This window comes from Agelaius phoeniceus, chromosome 3 (genome assembly GCF_051311805.1).
Source record: "Agelaius phoeniceus isolate bAgePho1 chromosome 3, bAgePho1.hap1, whole genome shotgun sequence".
NCBI lineage: Eukaryota > Metazoa > Chordata > Aves > Passeriformes > Icteridae > Agelaius > Agelaius phoeniceus.
In genome coordinates this window covers 73,720,411-73,739,259 of record NC_135267.1, presented here as the reverse complement: position 1 = coordinate 73,739,259, position 18,849 = coordinate 73,720,411, and the positions used below count along the sequence as shown (strand labels likewise).

The 18,849-nt window shown below is 42.2% G+C and overlaps 1 protein-coding gene across 1 annotated transcript in view; it reads left to right on the top strand.

Moving 5' to 3' along the window:
- Positions 1–18,849, top strand: part of PGBD5 (piggyBac transposable element derived 5) — a 68,142-nt gene that overhangs the window by 22,737 nt on the left and 26,556 nt on the right. The window contains exons 2-3 of the mRNA XM_077175605.1: positions 3,226–3,653; positions 11,729–11,863. Of these exons, the coding sequence (XP_077031720.1) occupies positions 3,226–3,653; positions 11,729–11,863 (563 nt within the window). The remainder of the gene's footprint in view (positions 1–3,225; positions 3,654–11,728; positions 11,864–18,849) is intronic.

Genomic DNA, 18,849 nt, shown 5'->3' with positions numbered 1-18,849 from the left:
TTGTATTGGAAACCCCAAGTGGCTTTTAAAGAAACCCTATGAAAGTAAATATATTCTCCATGCACTCTATTGCAGAGGAGAGAGAAAAATCTGAATTTTACATACAGTCACAATTGTATAATTATTCTGAGAATGGACAACTATGCAAAGTCACTCATTTATCTGAGTAAAGCTTTGAAAGGTAAACAGTGCATGTATGAAACACTGAACTCTTCATATCAGTATTTTCTGGGTAAGTGTCATTTAAGTCAATGTAAAAATCCTTTAAAACTACAAATTAGCTATTTAAGTTCCTTATGCAGATAGTTGGCTCTCTCTATGGGATATATTTGTGTATTTAGAAAGTAATATTTAAATATTTTAGACTGGTCATTAACTATGCAAAACTCAATTAATGTTAAAAATTCACTTTTCCTACTGAAATTCAATGTTGCTCTTGTTATATCATATTGCATATCAGTAAATTATGAATCAGCTGTGCTCACTTTGCCAATAAAGGCTGTTTTTTAAGACAATGAGATTATACAGGGGCTTTCATAATTTTATTTAATCAACAATTATGTTGATGTTTGAGTCAGAAAGTGATTCAGCTTGCTTTTTTAGAGCTGTGTGGGTTCTGCATGACCAGTGAGATACAAAGCTTGTGTATTTATTCAAGGAAGGAGAGGATGTAGCAGGTTCTCTGTGTCCTGAGCACGACTGCTGGGCAAGGAAGGATTATTGTATGCCGTATACCTGTCAGGTTTCCATTATCACTTATCAAGGTAAACTTGTGCAGCTGCTGAGAATTTAATTACACAAAAATTACATTTTTTGTGCTTCTGACTGCTCTTACCTCCCTGAAGATGGAGTCCAGCATGTACCTGTTGTCCATATCCAAGAGTCTCAAGATATTTCACTTTGTAAGACTTGATGTTTCATGAATTCTTGTTTGCTGTAGACAAGATTTAAAATATTACCCCTACTCCCAGCTTCTGCTTCTGAAGCTACGTATTTAAAAACTATCTCTGTGTGCTACCTGGAAGGTTGTCTGAGCACTGGAGCTGAGTTTGATAGCTACTCAAGATTTCATATAGAACTAGGAATACACTCTGTTCCATGTGTTGTTATTAGCCATACCTACAGTAGAATATAAAAACTTGATTAAGTTATGGGGAAGAATGAAGATACAGAATCATGCATAGAGCATCTTTTGTGAGCTATAACAGTGCTAGCCAGTGCTAGCAGAAAATAAACCTTCTGATCAAAAGAAGAAAACATTTATTAAGCAACTTTATTATTGCACTAGTAGTTAAGGTGAAGTAAATATATCTGTTCTAGCACCATAGTTTTCATTGATAATGAAAACCTTTTATCATTTAAACTGAAATTTTCTGTTTTAACCAAAACATGGTTTGTGCAAGGCTCTTTCTTCTGGTCTTACAATATAGAGGAATGTGCTTTCAGCTGAAAGTTTCTTAATCTCACAAACTAAAATTGGAAAGTAATCTTTAAATAGGTAGGTTTTATTTTAAAAAATCCAGTTTTGTTTGCTTTTTTGGCATTCTTTGCAATCTGGAGGTTTACTGTTTCAAAGTCTTGATGTTGTTTCAAAGTCTATTTTTGCTGTCCTTCTAGTAGCTTGAGTTCACCAGAGTGCACTCAAGCATTAAGGCTTAAGAGCAAGTCCAACCACCATATTTGTGTAATTCCTTGTAGTTCTGTTTCATGGAAAATTTCTGCAAGCTGTAGTTGTTGCTGTACCTGGGAATGTGAACTGAGATACAAGGGTGCTGGAGAACGCGACCTGAGCAACGTGCTAGTGGACCTTTGCAGAGCCAGGTTGTGTGATGGTCAATCTCATGTTCTGATGCAGCTGGGGCTGAGATCCAGACAGCCCTGTAGTGCAAGAAAGACTCGCTCTTGTTGGGCAGAACTCCAAATGAGAAGCTGTATGCCTTCTGCTTTTGATTAGGAGGAGTATTTCAGACAGTTCCAGGGCTAAAGGCTGCTGGACTAAGGTGCAGTATTTCTGGGTTTGGGATTATACCCAGGACATTGTCTTTTTCACAGGAGTGTAGTTGCTTTTAAGTGCTCCCCTGTCTGCTGGGTTTGAAGAGGCTGCTCAGCTCAGGGTGTTGGTTTTCACTGCTTGTGTAGAATAGAGGATGTTCCCTGCCCTTACCCGATAACTAAAACACTACTAGGAGGTGCAAGCATGAAAACTACTACTTTTGGAATGGAGCTTGATTAATTTGTGGGAGGGATTAGAGGAGAGGGGGCTGTAAGTACTGGTGTCTGCATCCCTGGTATTGTGGGTTTGATGTTCCTAATTCAGTTTAGTGTAATCTGGTGTCTGACTGGCTGAACTTATACAGTGCTGCCAGCCCTTAGAGCCTCCTTTTTGTTTTTATCACCCTCCTCTGATGGAGTAGTTGAAACTGGCAGAAAAGGTGCAAGATCAGTGAAATGCTAGAGTAATCACAGCATGGGACTGCAAGGCTTATTACATTAAGGGAAGAAGAGGACCACTGCATGTCTTATAGTGCTAAAAATATTCCCTGTGATGTGGGACAGTGACACTAGCCACATGGTAGCTGTCACTTGTTCTGGTAATGTGCTTTCTTGGGGATATCAGAGTGCAGGATAAAACTCCAGTGTGGTGGCAGAGGCACAAAACTCAAAAACACATAGACCTGGATGTGACTCTGTGTGGAGCAGGGGCAGATATGAAAGTCACAGAATTATGACAGTGAACTAGGGAGGAATTAGAGGTGCAGGAGGAAAGGTGGGATCAGGTTATAGAGCCTAGGAATTATGTTGTCTGGGATGAGGGCAGTGCTGCCTCTGGAGGACTCACGTTGTCCTTCTGGGCTGTTTGGAGGAAGGCACTGCTTTGACATGCATATGGACCAATAAAAAACTATCCAGAAAGAGTCCAAAACAGCTGCTGAGGATAAAAGTTTCAGGTAATGTGTAAGTGGAGAAATAAAATGCCTGCTTGTCTCACAAGCCTGCATGCTTCAAAGTAATGAGCGCAGAGCAGAGGGAGAAACTTTTCAGAGTGTACAGTATCATACAGGAGGAAGAATTTGGGGGGGAGGAGGAGTTTCCTGGTGAAGTCTGTTAGGCAATGGGTACATACCATCATTTGCATGAGAAAAATTACTCATGCTTTTAATTTCTGGTGTTGGATGTGCCTTGTGGTGATCAGGAGTGTGCCTATCTTTCCTTCTTTTATCCTAGGTCCAACACGAAAAATGCCCTTGACGGCCAGTGCCATGGACTTTTTTCAGCTCTTTGTCCCTGACAATGTACTAAAGAATATGGTGGTCCAAACCAACATGTATGCAAAGAAATACCAGGAGAGGTTTGGTAGTGACGATGCCTGGATTGACGTCACCTTGACAGAAATGAAGGCCTTCTTAGGCTACATGATATCAACCAGCATCCACCACTGTGAGTCTGTTCTCAGCATCTGGAGCAGCGGCTTCTACAGCAACAAGAGCATTGCACTTATCATGACACAATCAAGGTTTGAGAAGATTCTGAAGTACTTCCACATTGTGGCCTTCCGCTCGAGCCAGACAACGCATAGCCTCTACAAAATCCAGCCTTTTCTGGACTCTCTGCAGAATGGCTTTGACTCTGCTTTCAAGCCTTCACAAGCCCAGGTAAGAGTTAAGCTGTTGGCAGGGAACAGCTGACCTGGTTGTCTCACTGGGACAGAAAGTGCACAGCACAGCTGCTTGGGGAAAGCTGGGGCTTCCCAGTGTGAAGCTGTGCTGCAGTGCCTCCATGAAGCAAGAGAGAAAGCAGCACTGTCCTGTGTGAGTGCTCATCAGTGTCTGTCAGTGCAGGCACCAAATAGGTTTCAGTGGGAATGGTGCTCTCTGAGCTGGAGCTGTTTGCTTTAGTGACCTAAAAAAGCTTGGCCACTTCTCAGTGAGGCTGGCACTAGGTTTTGCTATCCTGAGGATGGGAGGTTGCAAGTTGTGCAAGGGTAGAAGGGGTAGAGCTGGTGCAGCTGGGCTGGAGGGAAGCAGGCTGAGTGGGGTGGAGGAGTTGAGTTTGCTAGAGTGACTGTCCCTGACCTTAGCAGTAGGTGCTTGCTGTAGGGTCCAGTAACACTGCTGCTTCCTCATGACTGGAAAGGGAGACAGGTGAAAATCTTTTCATATTCATCATAATCTATTTAAACTTCATTCAATACAAATTATCTGCTTTTGAAGCTGTTGCTACTGGTTGTGTTCAGAAATCCGGAAAAAAAAAGGAATAAGCATGAAATACGTTACTGCTTGATATAACTTTTCAATCAATTTTCTATTTCCAGAACATAAATATTTCACTTAAGCATTTGGAAAGGGTGTTGTATACATAGTCCTCTTATTTTTCCTCTTTCCCTTCTGAAGCATCCCATTTTTGCCCACTGCACAAAATTAATGAAGGCATAGATGCTGTACATGCATTGAAGTGTGCCTAAAATAAATGGCGAGTGATTACAGTTTATTTTATAGACAATAAAAATCACACCTATATAACCCATGAGAACACAGCCACCTAAAAAGCTGTTAAGGCAGAGAAGGGAGGAGGGAAGAGTGTTCTCACTAAGCTATGCAAGGTATGTTTCCATTAAGACAAAACAGGCAATGAGAAACATGTAATTGTTGGGACTGAGCTCCCTTAAAGATATGAAATCTAATCCTTATGGCTGCTAACTTCAACGGGGAGAAGATAAAGGCTTCAGAAATTGATCACTGTGTCTAATGCAAGTGCTTATAATGGTGTGCTGTGGCACACACTGTGAGTGCAAATCCATTAAGGGATAAGATTTTATTTGCATGTATATGCATTCCCCATTCCAAGTAAGGCTTGAGAACTGAATTGACAAAATCACAGCACCCTGTTTGCAGTGGCAAAACATCTAAATCTTCACAAGCAAAATGTTTTATTATCCTGAGCTTGGTAAGGAGATGCTACTTAAAAAAAATAAGGGGGAAGAAGGAGAGAGAGCCCAATTTTCTTCCTTCCTCCTCCACTTCTGTGCTCCTTTGTCAGTGTTTACGTCAGTGATTTCTATGCAGCATGTTTCAGTGATATTGAGTGGAACAAAAAGCACTAAAATACAGCTTCAAAAATAACCCTGTGAGAAAGAATAAGGTTTTGAATCTGTTGTTAAAAATACCCTGGTGTACCTCCAGTAGGCTTCTGGGGGATGTTCCAGGCCTCCTCCTGAAGGGAGCCTTGTGCGTGACATCCTCCTGGGTGCCATCAGTCAGGGCAGCACACTACTTGTCTCAAGAGATGAGGACCCCATCTGCTCAAAACAGCAGGAAAGACCTCTCCCTGCAAATTGTCTTGAATTCAGACTGCAGTAAACATCAGACCCAGAATGCCTAGTGAGAAATACCAGAAATAATTAAAAATAATAAGCCAGTTGCAAAGAAGCAAATGCAAAGATGAGGGGAAAGAACCACTTAGATGGGCTTTTGGAAGTTCTGCCACTGAAAGCCAGTTGGAAAGGGATCCCCAGGTTTCTGTGATCAGTGATACCTGAAATCCCAAGTTCAGAATAGATTTGTTCCTTAAGGTACATCTGTATCTTAAACATGAAACTTGTGGTGCCTGGGTGGCTTGTTGCTGACCCACAAGCTTTATGCTACCTTCTTGTAAGTGGCATCAAACAGCTAAATCACGGCTCCTGTTGAATGCAGCAGGGCTGTTTGGGCCTATGGGTAGGCTTGTTACTGACTTTTTTCCTCTGGCAGTGTGGACTCATAGAGCACAGATTAGGAAGATGCCATGTTTAACTCACCCCTATGGACAGAGCAGGGACTATCTGCATCCATCAGGCAGTACAACATCTGCCTTCACAGTTATTTATTCTATAGATTTGATCTTTTCTTTTTTGAGAGCTAGAAAAGATTCTTCAAGTGGAACTTCTGTCAGAAAATTCTTAGGGTTTTTTTTCTTGTCTGTGACCCCTCCCCCCACCCAAATGTGCCTGTAAAAATAACACCACAGTTGCTATGAAAGGAAACAGGGAGAAAGAACTATGCCAGTATACCAAAACAAAGAAGACAATCTAGTGAATTATAATTATTTTGCTAAATATACTGAGCAAACAAAAGGAAATAATTACTCTCCAGCTTATGAAGGAATTGAAAGTCCAGAACATTTTAATTGTGCATCAGCAGTGCTAGCTGTAGTTTCTGAAGTTTAAAAAATGTTGTTCTGACCTAGATTGGTAAAAAAAAATGACAGGAATATTCTCTGCATCTTATCCCTCCTCAGCATCATCTGTATAAATAAACACTGCCTCTACCTGAGCAACAAGAGGTGGTGATTTGGGTCTGTTCTTTTAAGCAGCGTTATTTCTTTGCTGCTTAGCTTTGTAGCTGTGCTACTGTCTGCAAGCCTGAAGGTAGGGAGGATGCCCTGCCTGCACTTGGGAGGTGTAGAGCAACAAATTCAAGGGTACTCACCTGCCAAGGATATACACTGAATTCCAGAAACCAGAGGAGTTCATGGAAAATAACATCACTGCTCAAATATCCTTCTGTGCCTGCTGAGTGTTTATATGCTCATCAGCAGGATGTGGCTAGACAGGATTGCTGTCTCTGGCTGCCCCTGACTGGTGTGGGAGAGGTCAGGAGCATAACTCCAGGCTCTCTCTGCTTCCCACTCCCTCTAAAGTACCTTCTTTTTGATGTTTTGGAACCAAACAGTTTTGCATCTGCCCAGTGAAATATCAGCTGGGAACAGTCACCAGCAGGAGTGAATCCCCTGACAAAAAGAGAGATGTTAAGTCCAGCCTCTTGCTCCAAGGGCATGGTGCTCAACATTGGCCAGTTACTGGGCAGCTTCTTTGTGTTTCACTCTAGATGGTATCATAGGGTACAGCTAAGCAGTTTCAACATAGCTCTTCCAAACCAGCTCACAGCTTTAGGTGACAGCCTCTTTGAAAACACAGAGGGGCAAAACCAGGCTAGTCAACCTGCTTTTTTGTCCTCATGCTTATATGTTCATTTGATGTTGGGTATTTCCAAATTATAAGACCTTGCTTATGCTGTACCTCTGTCTTTCAGATTTCTTGTTCTCAAAATGATTCTTTAGGAGTTGAGGGTGCTGGTCCCAAATGTGAATCATTCTGTCTTAGAGCTTCTGTGAGAGTGGCACAAATACATAAATATTCAGAGACTGCTGGCCAAATATAAGACAAGTATGAGCAAGAGAAAGACAGACAGAGGAGCAATAGGACTATTGAGTTGCAAGGTAAATTTCTGATGTCCTGTAGCTCTTGGCTAGTTGATCCTTTTGTGATGCCAGATTTTAGGGAGAGTTTGGCAGCAGAAAATTATGAAACTTCATTGCTATTTTTAAATTACCTAATGGTAATGGAGTGCTGTAAGAACTGACTTTTTGTTTCTTAAGAGGACTGATTGATGACTGAACAAATGGGCAGAGGAGCATGGAATCATGGCTCCACTGGAAGTCAATTACCTTTGAATGATGGCAGAGAGGAGCTGTAAAATGTGGAAAGGCCAAGCAGGACTTCAAAAATGGGAATAGAAAGAATCTGTCTGATATACTGGAGAAGAACTATGATAGAGAAATAAAGAAAAGTGATGTGGTCAGTGTGAGTGACTAGGAAAATGGCTTTCCAGCAGCAGTCTGTAGAAGAAGATTGCGTTATGTTGAATAAAACTGTTGCAGGATGATTGAGGGGTTTGGATGTAAACTTGTCTGGTTGGGTGGGTTGCTACTCTAAAATGAGTGCCATTTTAGAGCTCTTACTCAGAAAGCATGGAAAATGCAGGCATTGCCTGGCTGAGGAGATTTTGCAAGTAGGAGGTAAAGACTGACATTCAGATTCACTAGCCAGTGATATCTGCAGCAGGAGGAGAGGGACGTCTGCAATTACCAAAAAAGGAAATGCTGAGGGGTTCTTAAGGGAAGGGAGATGCTCTCAAATGCAGCATAATGGAATCAGAACTGGCAGCTAGATATGCAAGCAGAGATGTCAGACACCAGCAAGAGAATTTAGATTAGACAGGAGGAGCTTTAGAGCAGAGAGGCAGAGGCACAAGCTATCCTTGCAGAAGGAATGACTGACTGTGCATCCAGACACAGTTACCATCCTCTGCAGCTGGATGGTACCCACCAAAAGCCAGAGACAAGGCAAGCTGAGGCAGCTTCTCCAGGAGACAGGCTGAAGAGACAGCCTGTGTTGTGGATGGCCATGGAGCTCAGGGGAATATGTTTCCTGGATATGTTGGTTCATTATCTAAGTATATGGAGTCCAGGAGTTCCAAGTGCAACAGACTTAGTGATTCTGGGCTTTGTCTACAAGCCTGTTTGGACTCTGTGAGAGAGGATGGGTGGAATTTTGGTGTGGAAAGTGTGGAAAGAGCATTGGAAATGGTCTAAAATGGAGAAGAAAGAAAGGCACTCCTGACAGGGGCTGTTTTGTTCTGCGAGTGAAAGATATTGTGAGACAGAGAAATTGATGGAGTCCCATCTTGGAATCTTGCCTTTGCAACACTTGGAGTGCAAATACAGACTGGGGGGAAAACAAAGAGTGAAGATTTGGCAGGTAGATCTATCAGGGATAAGGATTACTATAAGGAAAGGAGAAAGGAAAAGAGAAAGGAAAGGAAAGGGAAAGGAAAGGGAAAGGAAAGGAAAGGAAAGGAAAGGAAAGGAAAGGAAAGGAAAGGAAAGGAAAGGAAAGGAAAGGAAAGGAAAGGAAAGGAAAGGAAAGGAAAGGAAAGGAAAGGAAAGGAAAGGAAAGGAAAGGAAAGGAAAGGAAAGGAAAGGAAAGGAAAGGAAAGGAAAGGAAAGGAAAGGAGTGATAGCAGTGGAGGAGCAAAGCAGCTAGATGAAGAGCTTCTGAGATCTGAGCAGAACTGGGAATTTGAGAGAAGAAAATGGGGATGATTTCTATGAAGAAATCCACAAACTATCTTGCATCATAGGAAGTCAGAATAGGAAGAGGGGAGCGCTTGGGGAGTGAGAAAAAGATGGTGAAGAGGCGGCCAGGAATATGTGTAGGAGTAATTAAACCTGAAAGTAGATTTTTATCAAGGAAGATGAGAAGCAGGAAAGAATATGCCTTTCTTTCCTGTAAGCTCACTGCTGTAAAAGTGTGTATTGCAGCAACAGCAAGAATGGGGAATAGAGAGGGAGCAAATATAATTTTGCATGGGGATTTGGCAAATAGATGGATTTGAGATTACAGGAAAAGCAGGGAGACTGAGAATACAGGAGGGTGAACAAACTAATAGGATGGGCCAGTGACAACAGGGCCAATTTTTGTCCTAAAAACACCATGTCAGTGCCAGGGGCAAGAACAGCCCATACAGTGCCTTGCTTCCAAAGTTCTTTACAGCTGTTGGTTGCATGTGGAGTGGGTGTCCCCCACTCTCTGAAGGAAGCTCCAGGGTGTTCATTTAATTTTCTTGCCTGTCCACATTTTGTCTTTGCAGCAACAGCAGATCTTTCCCGAGTCTGTTCACATTTTTATTCCCTCTTCACAAAAGTTGAGTTGGAACTTACAGAGAAATTACTTAAATTCAGTACAGAGGAACGAAGGAGGGAAGGCAGGGCTGAGCATGGGCAGGAAGAAAAGGAAGATGGAGAGAGGTTTTAAATATTCAGATTTGCTTTCTAGATGTAAGGCTGACAGGCCTTACTGTGTCACAGAAGGCAGAAAGAGTGTGAAGGGTAAACAGTATGCAGTCGAGCTGATGCGAGGAGAGTTGATGCTGTGGTGCAGAGGGAAAAAAGCTAATGACAGAGGGTAAAAGATGTTCTAAGGTGATGCTTATACAGCCTTTTCTTTCTGCTGCTCTCCATCCTACAGCAGGGGAGATTATAATAGTGGAACTACACCACTCAATGGGATCTAGCAGGTAAGAGAGCCTTTCCAGAAGCTGAGAAATTCTTAACCATGTATCTGACCCTATCCCAAGGAAGTGCTCCTTCCCTCTGCACTTGAGAAGCAGCAAGGCAAAAGCAAATGAGGGCAAGTTTAATGTTTGCAAAATGCTGTTGAGAATCCTCTGAGGCAGAAGTGGGAAATGCCCCAGGTGGCCTTAGAGAGGAAGGGTTTTGTTCTGTGTGGACCTTGAGAGAGGAAGATTTGGCTTCAGTGGGGAAACAGGGCAGCTGCAGCTGGAAGAACAAATAGCTTTGTGTGCAGCTCTCCTTGCTCACATCTGCATTTTGGTGTATAATTTGAACATTTTGCAAGAGTGCTTTCAGATGGTCCTGTGAATGTTTCATGAGTCGTTACGAAGTGGAGTGCGTATAAATGACAGCGTGCAGCCATCACTGCGTGGGGAGGGCACAGGTGCCTATTTTGGGCTGACAGAATGATGTTCAGCAAACATCTTGTGTTCAGGAGGCAAGCAGCTGCTTGTCTCTGGTGCTTAACTGCTCACCCACCACTTCTCTCCTACAAGTGTCACTCCTAGGTTTAGTGTGGCTTTGTTCTCATTTCTGCCACTGACTCTGCAGATGTGCACAAAAGTAGCACACATGCAGGTGTGGAGAGGCTTTGTCTGAGGATGGGGGCCTCTGCATGCCTGTATCTGAGCCTATCTCCTGGAGGGATGGTCACTGGAAAAGAACAGACTCCTTTAAATTATAACCCATCTGACTATTTTGCACGTCTTTACAAGGGTATGAATTATGGCCTGCTGGGACTGCTTTCCCCACACGTACAAGGAGGGGAGCCTGCAGTGACTTGCTCTGATTTAGATGTACGTGGCTGAATTTGGCCAGCATTCATCAGCTGAGACCTTTCAACAGTTTGCAAGTCTTTGTGCTTTCACAAGTGGCTTGCTAAACAGCTTGCACATTGTGCACTCAGGTGTGTGTATGTTATGCACAGCTGCCTGTGAGCTGTGGGGAGCTACTAGTACTTTGCTATAGGTGAGTTCCACAGTGTGATACCTAGCAGTAGCACACTTCAGTTTTGCTGCTAAATTAATGCAGAGAAATGTAACAAAACAGTTTTAAGAAACAGGGAACCACTTACATCATCTGGATGCAGAATGCAGAAACTGCTTCGTTTTCACAGGTCTTCATTACTTGCTTAGAAAAGCTCTGTCTTAGCTTTTCTACTCCTGCATCTGGTAGTTTATCCTTGCCTCCTTTCGACAATTTTTTCAGCTCCTGAGGCAAGAGAGACTTCCCTAAAGCTGCTGCTGCTAGGAAAAATATTTTCTGTCTCTTCACCACCTCCTCAAGTGGCAGCAGAAAGCATCTTTTTCTCCCTTAACTTCTCTCTCTCTTTATTATGTCTTTTCCTTTGCTATAACCAAGGAATATACTTTACAACAAATTGTAGGGGATGGTTGGGTAGAAAACAATCTGCCAAACAATATGAAGCTTATGAAGAAGCATGGAGAAGGATGCTGCTAAAAATCCACTCTCCCTGCCCCATCCTCTGCATCATTTTGGAGGGATGTTGAATTGTAGCAGATAGTAAGAAGTGAGAGCTGTGCCTTGCAATGTTTGCAAATTATGTGTAGACCAGCTATCCATAATGGGGTGTGCTTAGCCAGGTTTTGGTTTTTGTTGGATGGTAGCATCAAACAAAAATGGCTTTGATTCTCTGTTTGGGGTGATGCACGCAAGCAAGTGCAAGGGTTATATTTCCTTGAAAGCAATTAAAGCACCTTTTTTTAGCAATCATGTATTCTTCCATTTCTTTCCCTGCCTGTTTTCTTGCCACTTGCAGGTACTACATGAGCCCCTGATAGATGAGGATCCTGTTTTCATTGCAACCTGTACAGAGAGGGAGCTGCGCAAGAGGAAAAAGAGGAAATTCAGTCTTTGGGTTCGGCAGTGCTCATCCACTGGTTTCATCTGCCAGGTGGGTTTTACCTCTTCAAATGTCTTCATTCAGTTCCAGTAGGCCCTTAAATGTATTGCAGGACCAAAGGTAACAGTCACTTCTCTTGGTTACCTGGCTGGGGGCTGCAGTCTGAATGCAGGAGGCCTCTGACTCCTACGGATACGAGACGTGACGGACGATGATGACAAGTTCCTGATGCTTTGCTTGCTGTATGATTTAACTGAGAGTTTCTGTCTCTAATGCTGTCCATCTGGCTGCCAGCCTTCAGCTAATTACATTGAAATGCAGTTAAAAGGTCTGTCTGTATATCCTAAGTTTATCTAAATGTCTAGGTACTGTGACTTATGTAATTTTGAATGAGTCAGATGTTTTCTCTATAACACTGCACCTTTGATAGCCAGCAGTGTCCAACAGACTAAATCAATATGGTACCAAGATGTCAATTTTTCTGTGAGAAACATATTAGTGGGGGCCCCTATTACACATCTTTTCACACATCTACCTCTCAATCAAAGAAATAAAATCTGATGTGACTTCAAGGTGAGATGTCAGCTGGAGTGAGAGACATGTTAAAGTGTTTGTTTGTATTGTTGTAAAGCATTGGGAACATCTTCTCAAATACTCAGATTCCCCAACAGCTGATGTATTTTGAGAGCCCTTGAAAAATCTGGTCATTTATTTTGATGCTTAGAGGTGAGGGGGCAGATGTTTTCCAATATTTCTTTCTCCCAAGAGCTCCTGTGAAAACGTTGGATCCTGCATGTTCCAGCATGGTGGTACAGAGGTAGGAAGTGCACAGCTCTTGCTAAGGCTGAATACATGTCAGAACAGGGCCTGTGGATTTGCTGCAGTTGAACATTGGTTCAGAGCAGGATTTGGCTGGTGAATCATTATGACTGTTTGAGTAGCTGTGCAGGAAAAGAGGCTCACTGGGAACACGGGTTTGTGTTTTCAGCAATGCTGTTCACTCTGAGAAGAAATTTAGGATCCTACCTCTTCCATCTAGCTTTTAAAGTAGCTATTTTGTCTGATACAAAATAGACTCACCTTGTGAAGCATCCTTGGAAGTTTCTGCTCTCAAAGCTCTTGGAAAGTAATTTGCTATATAGAGGCAGTGTCTTTGATCTCCAAGGAGAGTTTCACCAGTCCTACATGCAGTTTATTACTGAAGTGGGTACAGCGAGCACAAAGTCCGCTCATCTCTTGCCACGCTCCCCCCAGACAACTGCCACAAAACTAATAAGTCTTCAGACATGCCAGAGGTTTCAGATTCTGAGCCATAATTATGTTGCACCTCCTGTCCTGTCCACTGAGAGGCTAAATTAATGGAATGTCAAATTAAACAGAATAGATGCTCAGCACCACCCTAATCCTCCCACTCCCTTAATGAATTAGATGCTCATGCTTCACTTGCATCCGGATGACGTCCAGGATTATCTTACCAGCTGCCTTCTATTTTCATTCCTTGACTTGGCTGTCATTATCAACATGCTGAAATGACTGGGTGAAAGGGACCTTAGGGACCAGTGAAAAAGACTATACCTTCATGCCAAAATGGAAAAACCTGATCTGGGGAGGATGGGCAACTTCAATTATGATATGATTGAAATGCTATGTTCATTTATGCGTCACACTTACAAACAGTTTTGCAGAATCCAAAGCATTTTTGGTGGTTGTTTGGTGTATTTAGAGTATTAAAACAGAGGTTTATATTTTTTTTTCCTGTGTTAAACAAAGGGAGAAAATTGATCTAAACCAGAAATAAATCCAGTGCTTTTCCCTTCATGTACACACCTTTCCTTCCATCTCTTGTGAAGCTGCCATCATGAAAAAAGGACTTGTTTTCTAAAAGTTAAGGACCGACTTGTCTATCACCTGCCAAATCTTGGAAAAACCTTCAGAATATACATGTTCTTTAATTCTGTCTGGGTGAATTCCCTCCCTCACTGCTTTCACATGATGGTATTGAGGTCCTTTTATTCAAGATAAAATAAGACTATCAACACATCATAAATCAGGATAATTCAGTTTCAAAAATCTGAATAATATGTATCTGTAAAAGGTAGGCCCACACAGAAGAGAGACCTATATGTGACAGGTTTTCAGGGACAAAAGGAACCTCAAGAGGTCTTTGATGCTTCTGGCCAAAAACAATGTCCCCCAATCCTGAATTAATCCTGGTGTTAAAAAAAAAAATTGCATCTGAGGAGACATCTTAGTTTTCCCAGTGTTCTGCTTTTCCTATGATGAAAAAGATTGGTTGGTTTTTCCTAATGAAATATGAATATGCCACATGCTGAGTTACTGTGTGAACTCTGGTTGACAGGTCAGTTGTTAATATTAGGAGTTTCAGCTGCTTGTCTCCTCAAATTCCTGTTCCTGCTTGTTCTTGTGAACAAAACTTTGAATCAATTTTTTGGACATGAGTAAACACTTCTTTTTGATGGCTCATCATTTACTTTTTTAAGGAAATGGTGTTTGGTTAAAAATCTAGCCCAATAAGCCATTCATGGAACAGAAATGGCATAAAGCTCAAGTGCTGCTTGTGGACATAAGAAGGTGCATAGGCTTATATATTCATAATATAAATAATGTATGAATATAACACTAATATTCTGTCTTCTGTACTCCAGATAACTTGACTGCACCCTGACAGTTAATTGTTTTAAAATGGATGCACAATTTCAGATTATATCTCTGCTTCAGAAAACCTCAAGCAGAGCATCTTGTTGCAGTGAATAGCTTTGTTGGCTGAGCATCTCTTCACGGTCAGCTGGCCAAGTGGGAGCATGCAGGAAGGACACATTATTCAAACAATGGAAATATATGTCTGCCGCAGTTGGGGACATGATCAAAACCTCTCAGAGGGCTCAGAAGGGCTCCAGGAGAGCTGACTTTGGCAAAGTAGATGGCAAAACTGCCCTGACACCGTTGCCTTTTTCACCTGCCCTTGGCATTGGACATCAAGGTGGCAGCAGCTGCTGTGGGAGAGGGCTTGGGCCATCTCATTTCTCTCTCATTCAGGGGGAACAACAAACACAGCTTGCAGGACTTCGTGTGTGCCTCTCTGCTCCATCTTCTCTTTGCATTTCTTGTTTCTTTCCAATCTATTTCCCTACATACTACTTAGCACTTCTCTTTCCCTACTTACCATGGAGACACTTATAAAACCAATATTTTAATGTCTTGATTGCAGTTTAAATTATTGAAGTAGCTTAGAAGTCTTTCTTACAGTATTTGCTTAGAGTATATTTAAATAGTAAGTCATGCTATTTAAATCAAAACTCCAGCTGTGTCAGTTTTTTTGTGAGTTCTTATTTCTTTCTTTTTCTCAGAAAATCTGGAACACTTGATTATAAAAATGGTTCATAAATATGATTGGTAGGACTATTTCTCATTTTAGATATAGCAATATTGCTCATCAAAAAATGTTGAAGAAAATTCTCAAATTCCTTACCAGGGCTAGTTATTTTCTCCTGGTGAGACATATCATGCTCTCTCTTTGCATTCTTGTGTGGCTCAAAAGAAATGAGCATGGTTATGAGTAACTGTTACCAAGTGATGCCTAGTCCTTGTATAGCTCCTCCTGCACAAGAAGGTTTTCTGATCATTTTGCAGGAGAAGGAAGCACAGGATGCTGGTGAACCCCAGCACATGGAGAGCTGGCAGAGCAAGGTTTTCCCATAGTGCCTCATCCTGAAGCACAGACCCATAGCCCAAATGTAACCCTCAGACAGTCCCTGACCCAAAGAGCCATCAATTAGCAAGATGAAAGAGAGTACTTAGATGGTAGAGAGCACCACAAAGGGACAGTCAGGCAATATTAATCACTCTGATAGGCAGTAATGGAATTAACTCATCAACATTATTGTTTGCTTTAAAAGCTGGTATCATGGTGAGGAAAAAATTAGTTTATGGATGTGTATATCCTTTCCTATTCACTGAGATTAATTTTAATTTCTGAGGCTATACTGGAGACTTTTCCCTTCCCACACCTCCTCCCTGCCCCTGAATATATGGGCTCTGTACTTGCTTTTATTCCCTGGCAGAAAATTCTTGCAATAATGCATTTCATTTTCACTAATATCCCTGTGAAATATGTTACTCAGATTTATGAAGCCCTTTAGGTCCTTGTGCTGGGACTGACTTTGAGTTTCCACCTTCCACTGCTTCCCATGAAGTGATGAGTCAGAACAGAGTAAGGAAAAGTACTGTGTCTCTGCATCTTGAGTTTTTCCATGGTCCTGAAGAAACAGTGATTTGCATGACAGCCATGTTGAAAGAATGAAACCTGGTTCGGGGTAGCCCCTGCCTGAGAGGGTGAGAAAGGGCTCTCTCCCCAAAGAGCAGCAGTCTCAGTGAAGGGAGATGTCTGAGGTTGCTCCACAGATCAATGGCAGAGCTCTCAGTGGCAACAACAACAAAAAACCCCAAACAATGTAAACACCATGCTTCTACAGTATATGCTCATGTAGCTCATGTCAGACAGGGTAGCTACAGCCAGCTTGAATAGTTCATAACCCCATTGATTTTACAGAGTAAGAACTTCCAGAATTTAGAGAAACTGAGATTGTGCCCCAAAGAATTTATAATTTCACAACACACCACATAAGTGCATTCAGTCAATGGGAAAGGGAGGGGTAAATAAACCTGGAGTCAGTTTTTTTTCAAGGTCAGAGTTGCAGGAGAGTTGGCCATCTGTGCACTTGTTTAATAAGCTGCTCAGAAATGTTGGTGTTTCAGCCTATTTAAGTTCTGTTTAGAGATTAGTCTGAGCCCTTCTATTTCTTTAAAAAGGGCCCTGATAATTCCTGTATTGCTAGAACAGTTGCATCTGGAACACACAGATGTAGCAGCTGCTTTGAGGAGGTCCTCAAGGTCAGGCTTTGTCTGTGAGGGGATCCCAGGAAATATGATCACCTTCCTTTGTCAGCCACTGGTGACTGGAAAATCCTATCTACTTTCTTCTTCTGGCTCCCACCCAGCTCTGCCTTTTTAATGCATGTGGTTCTGTAATGTCAGCATCTGAGAATCCCAGATCTCAGTTAAAAGTCAATTATCCTCTTGCTCACCAGTGTTAACTGGAAAGGTATTTTTGCACATGTGTGATGGGCCAGTCCTATTCATTTTTATGGACTTTACAATCTTAAAATGTTTCTAAATGAATAGGAAACCAAACCTAGATGTGATCTAATGCAAATATCTGTCACAGCTTACACACAGTCTTAGTTTCTATTTTCAAGTGTGAGCAAAAGTTATTTTTAGTTCCTATCTGAGCTGCTTGGAGTTTATGACAATAAAGCTACCTGCATAGTTGTGTCCCTTCTGCAGCTGTTCTCAGTGCAACTTTGCTTGGGAAAGGAGACTAAAAGCACCAGAGCTTCCTGTTTTGTGTACTTAATAGGTCAGGCCCTTTGTGGTGTGTAGTAAGCAGAATAAAAAAAAAAAATATCCCTGCCCTAGGAAATTTAGGATCTAAGTGCAAGAGGCTTAAGCTTCCTACAGCAAATCTCTTTAGTTCAGACACGTTTTGGCTGCCCAGAGAACTCTGGAAGCAGGCTGAGTGCAGCAGTGTTTCTTGGCTAACGCACATGGCAGAGGTCTGGGACTAGCACACTGCTAGGTGCCAGTATATGCCCTACTCCTGGTGAGCCTGCACGGGCCAGGCAGTCATCAGCCTTGTGCTTCCTCCTTGGAAATGGCTGGGTCCTTGATGTCACTGATTTGTCACTCGGTTTCATCTTAAGATTTTACACCCTTTTAATGTATTTTCCTCCTTGAGCTGCTGTGTGTTATCCCCTCCACAGTTACAGCACTTCTGATAGTTTATACTGCTCCTGCCTTGCATCACTTCTATATCTTCCCACTTACACACCTTCTCACAGCTCAGCTGTAATTTTCATAGAAAAAACTGAGCCAATGTTGTGCAATTGTGTGTGGCATCAGAGTGAAGCCTCAGTCATGGACTTGAGCTGGGCTGCCAGTTACACAGAGGGAGCCTAGAAAAGTAGCATTAAGAAGAAAGAGGACCAATGCATTGATTAGCAATTGCCTTGTGGGGATTGCATCCTTTCCAGGAAAGGTTTTGAAGAGCAAAAATAAAGAGCTCTGCTGAGATGGTGGTGATTCCAACCAGGCAGGAGAAGGGCAGCATGGAAAGAGGCAAATGTGGGATTGTGTGACATTGTTTGGTGGATACTTGGCTTCACAGGGTAAGTGTGAGCAGGAATCACTATACTGACATGATATAGGAGATGAATGGGGAAGCCTAGACCATAAAGGCCTGTCTTCATTTTCCAGCCCCATTTCCTTTTGATGCTGCAAAGAAGAGGGTACTGGCAGAAGGCTGGCATGGCTAAAGCAAAGGGTCAGGCAAGTCATCTGAGGGCTGAAGCACTGTCTGGATGTCAAGATACATTGCAGCAAGGCCAAAGTAAAGAAGGATGATTGCAGTAATTGGGAGTAAAGCCAGGCAGTTCTTAGGTATGTGAAAGAATAGGAAATTATTTATATGGAGCTGTTAGAGAAAATGAATCTGCCTAAACTAGATGTGGCTGCCTGGGAGAGGGTACAGAGCAAAATCTGCATTTGTTGCTCCTTGAGTTGTTGACCCATGGGTTGTCAATCTGCCATGCAGGTAAGATGTTGTTGTGCCCTCAGTGACAAAGAAATCAAGGGAAGAAAAGCAAAGAACTCTAAGCCACATTGGACTTGCATTGTCAACTCTACCAGCATCTTTTTGCCAGTCTCACAAAGATCTTTCTAGAAACTTTGAAGAATATGTGCAAGCAGAACAGATGTTTGTCACTCCACAGCACAAAGATATTAGCTGCATCCATGAGTGTTAATGCAGATTGAAATAATTCTAAATAGAATGCAGAGGGGGAAAAGAAAGGGATCAAGTAAAGAGCTTTATTAGGAACACCAGGAACTAGCTGGGAACAGGTTGGGAAAACGGTATGTTCCTGCATACCCTTTAGAAAATAGCCTTTAGAGTAGCAGGA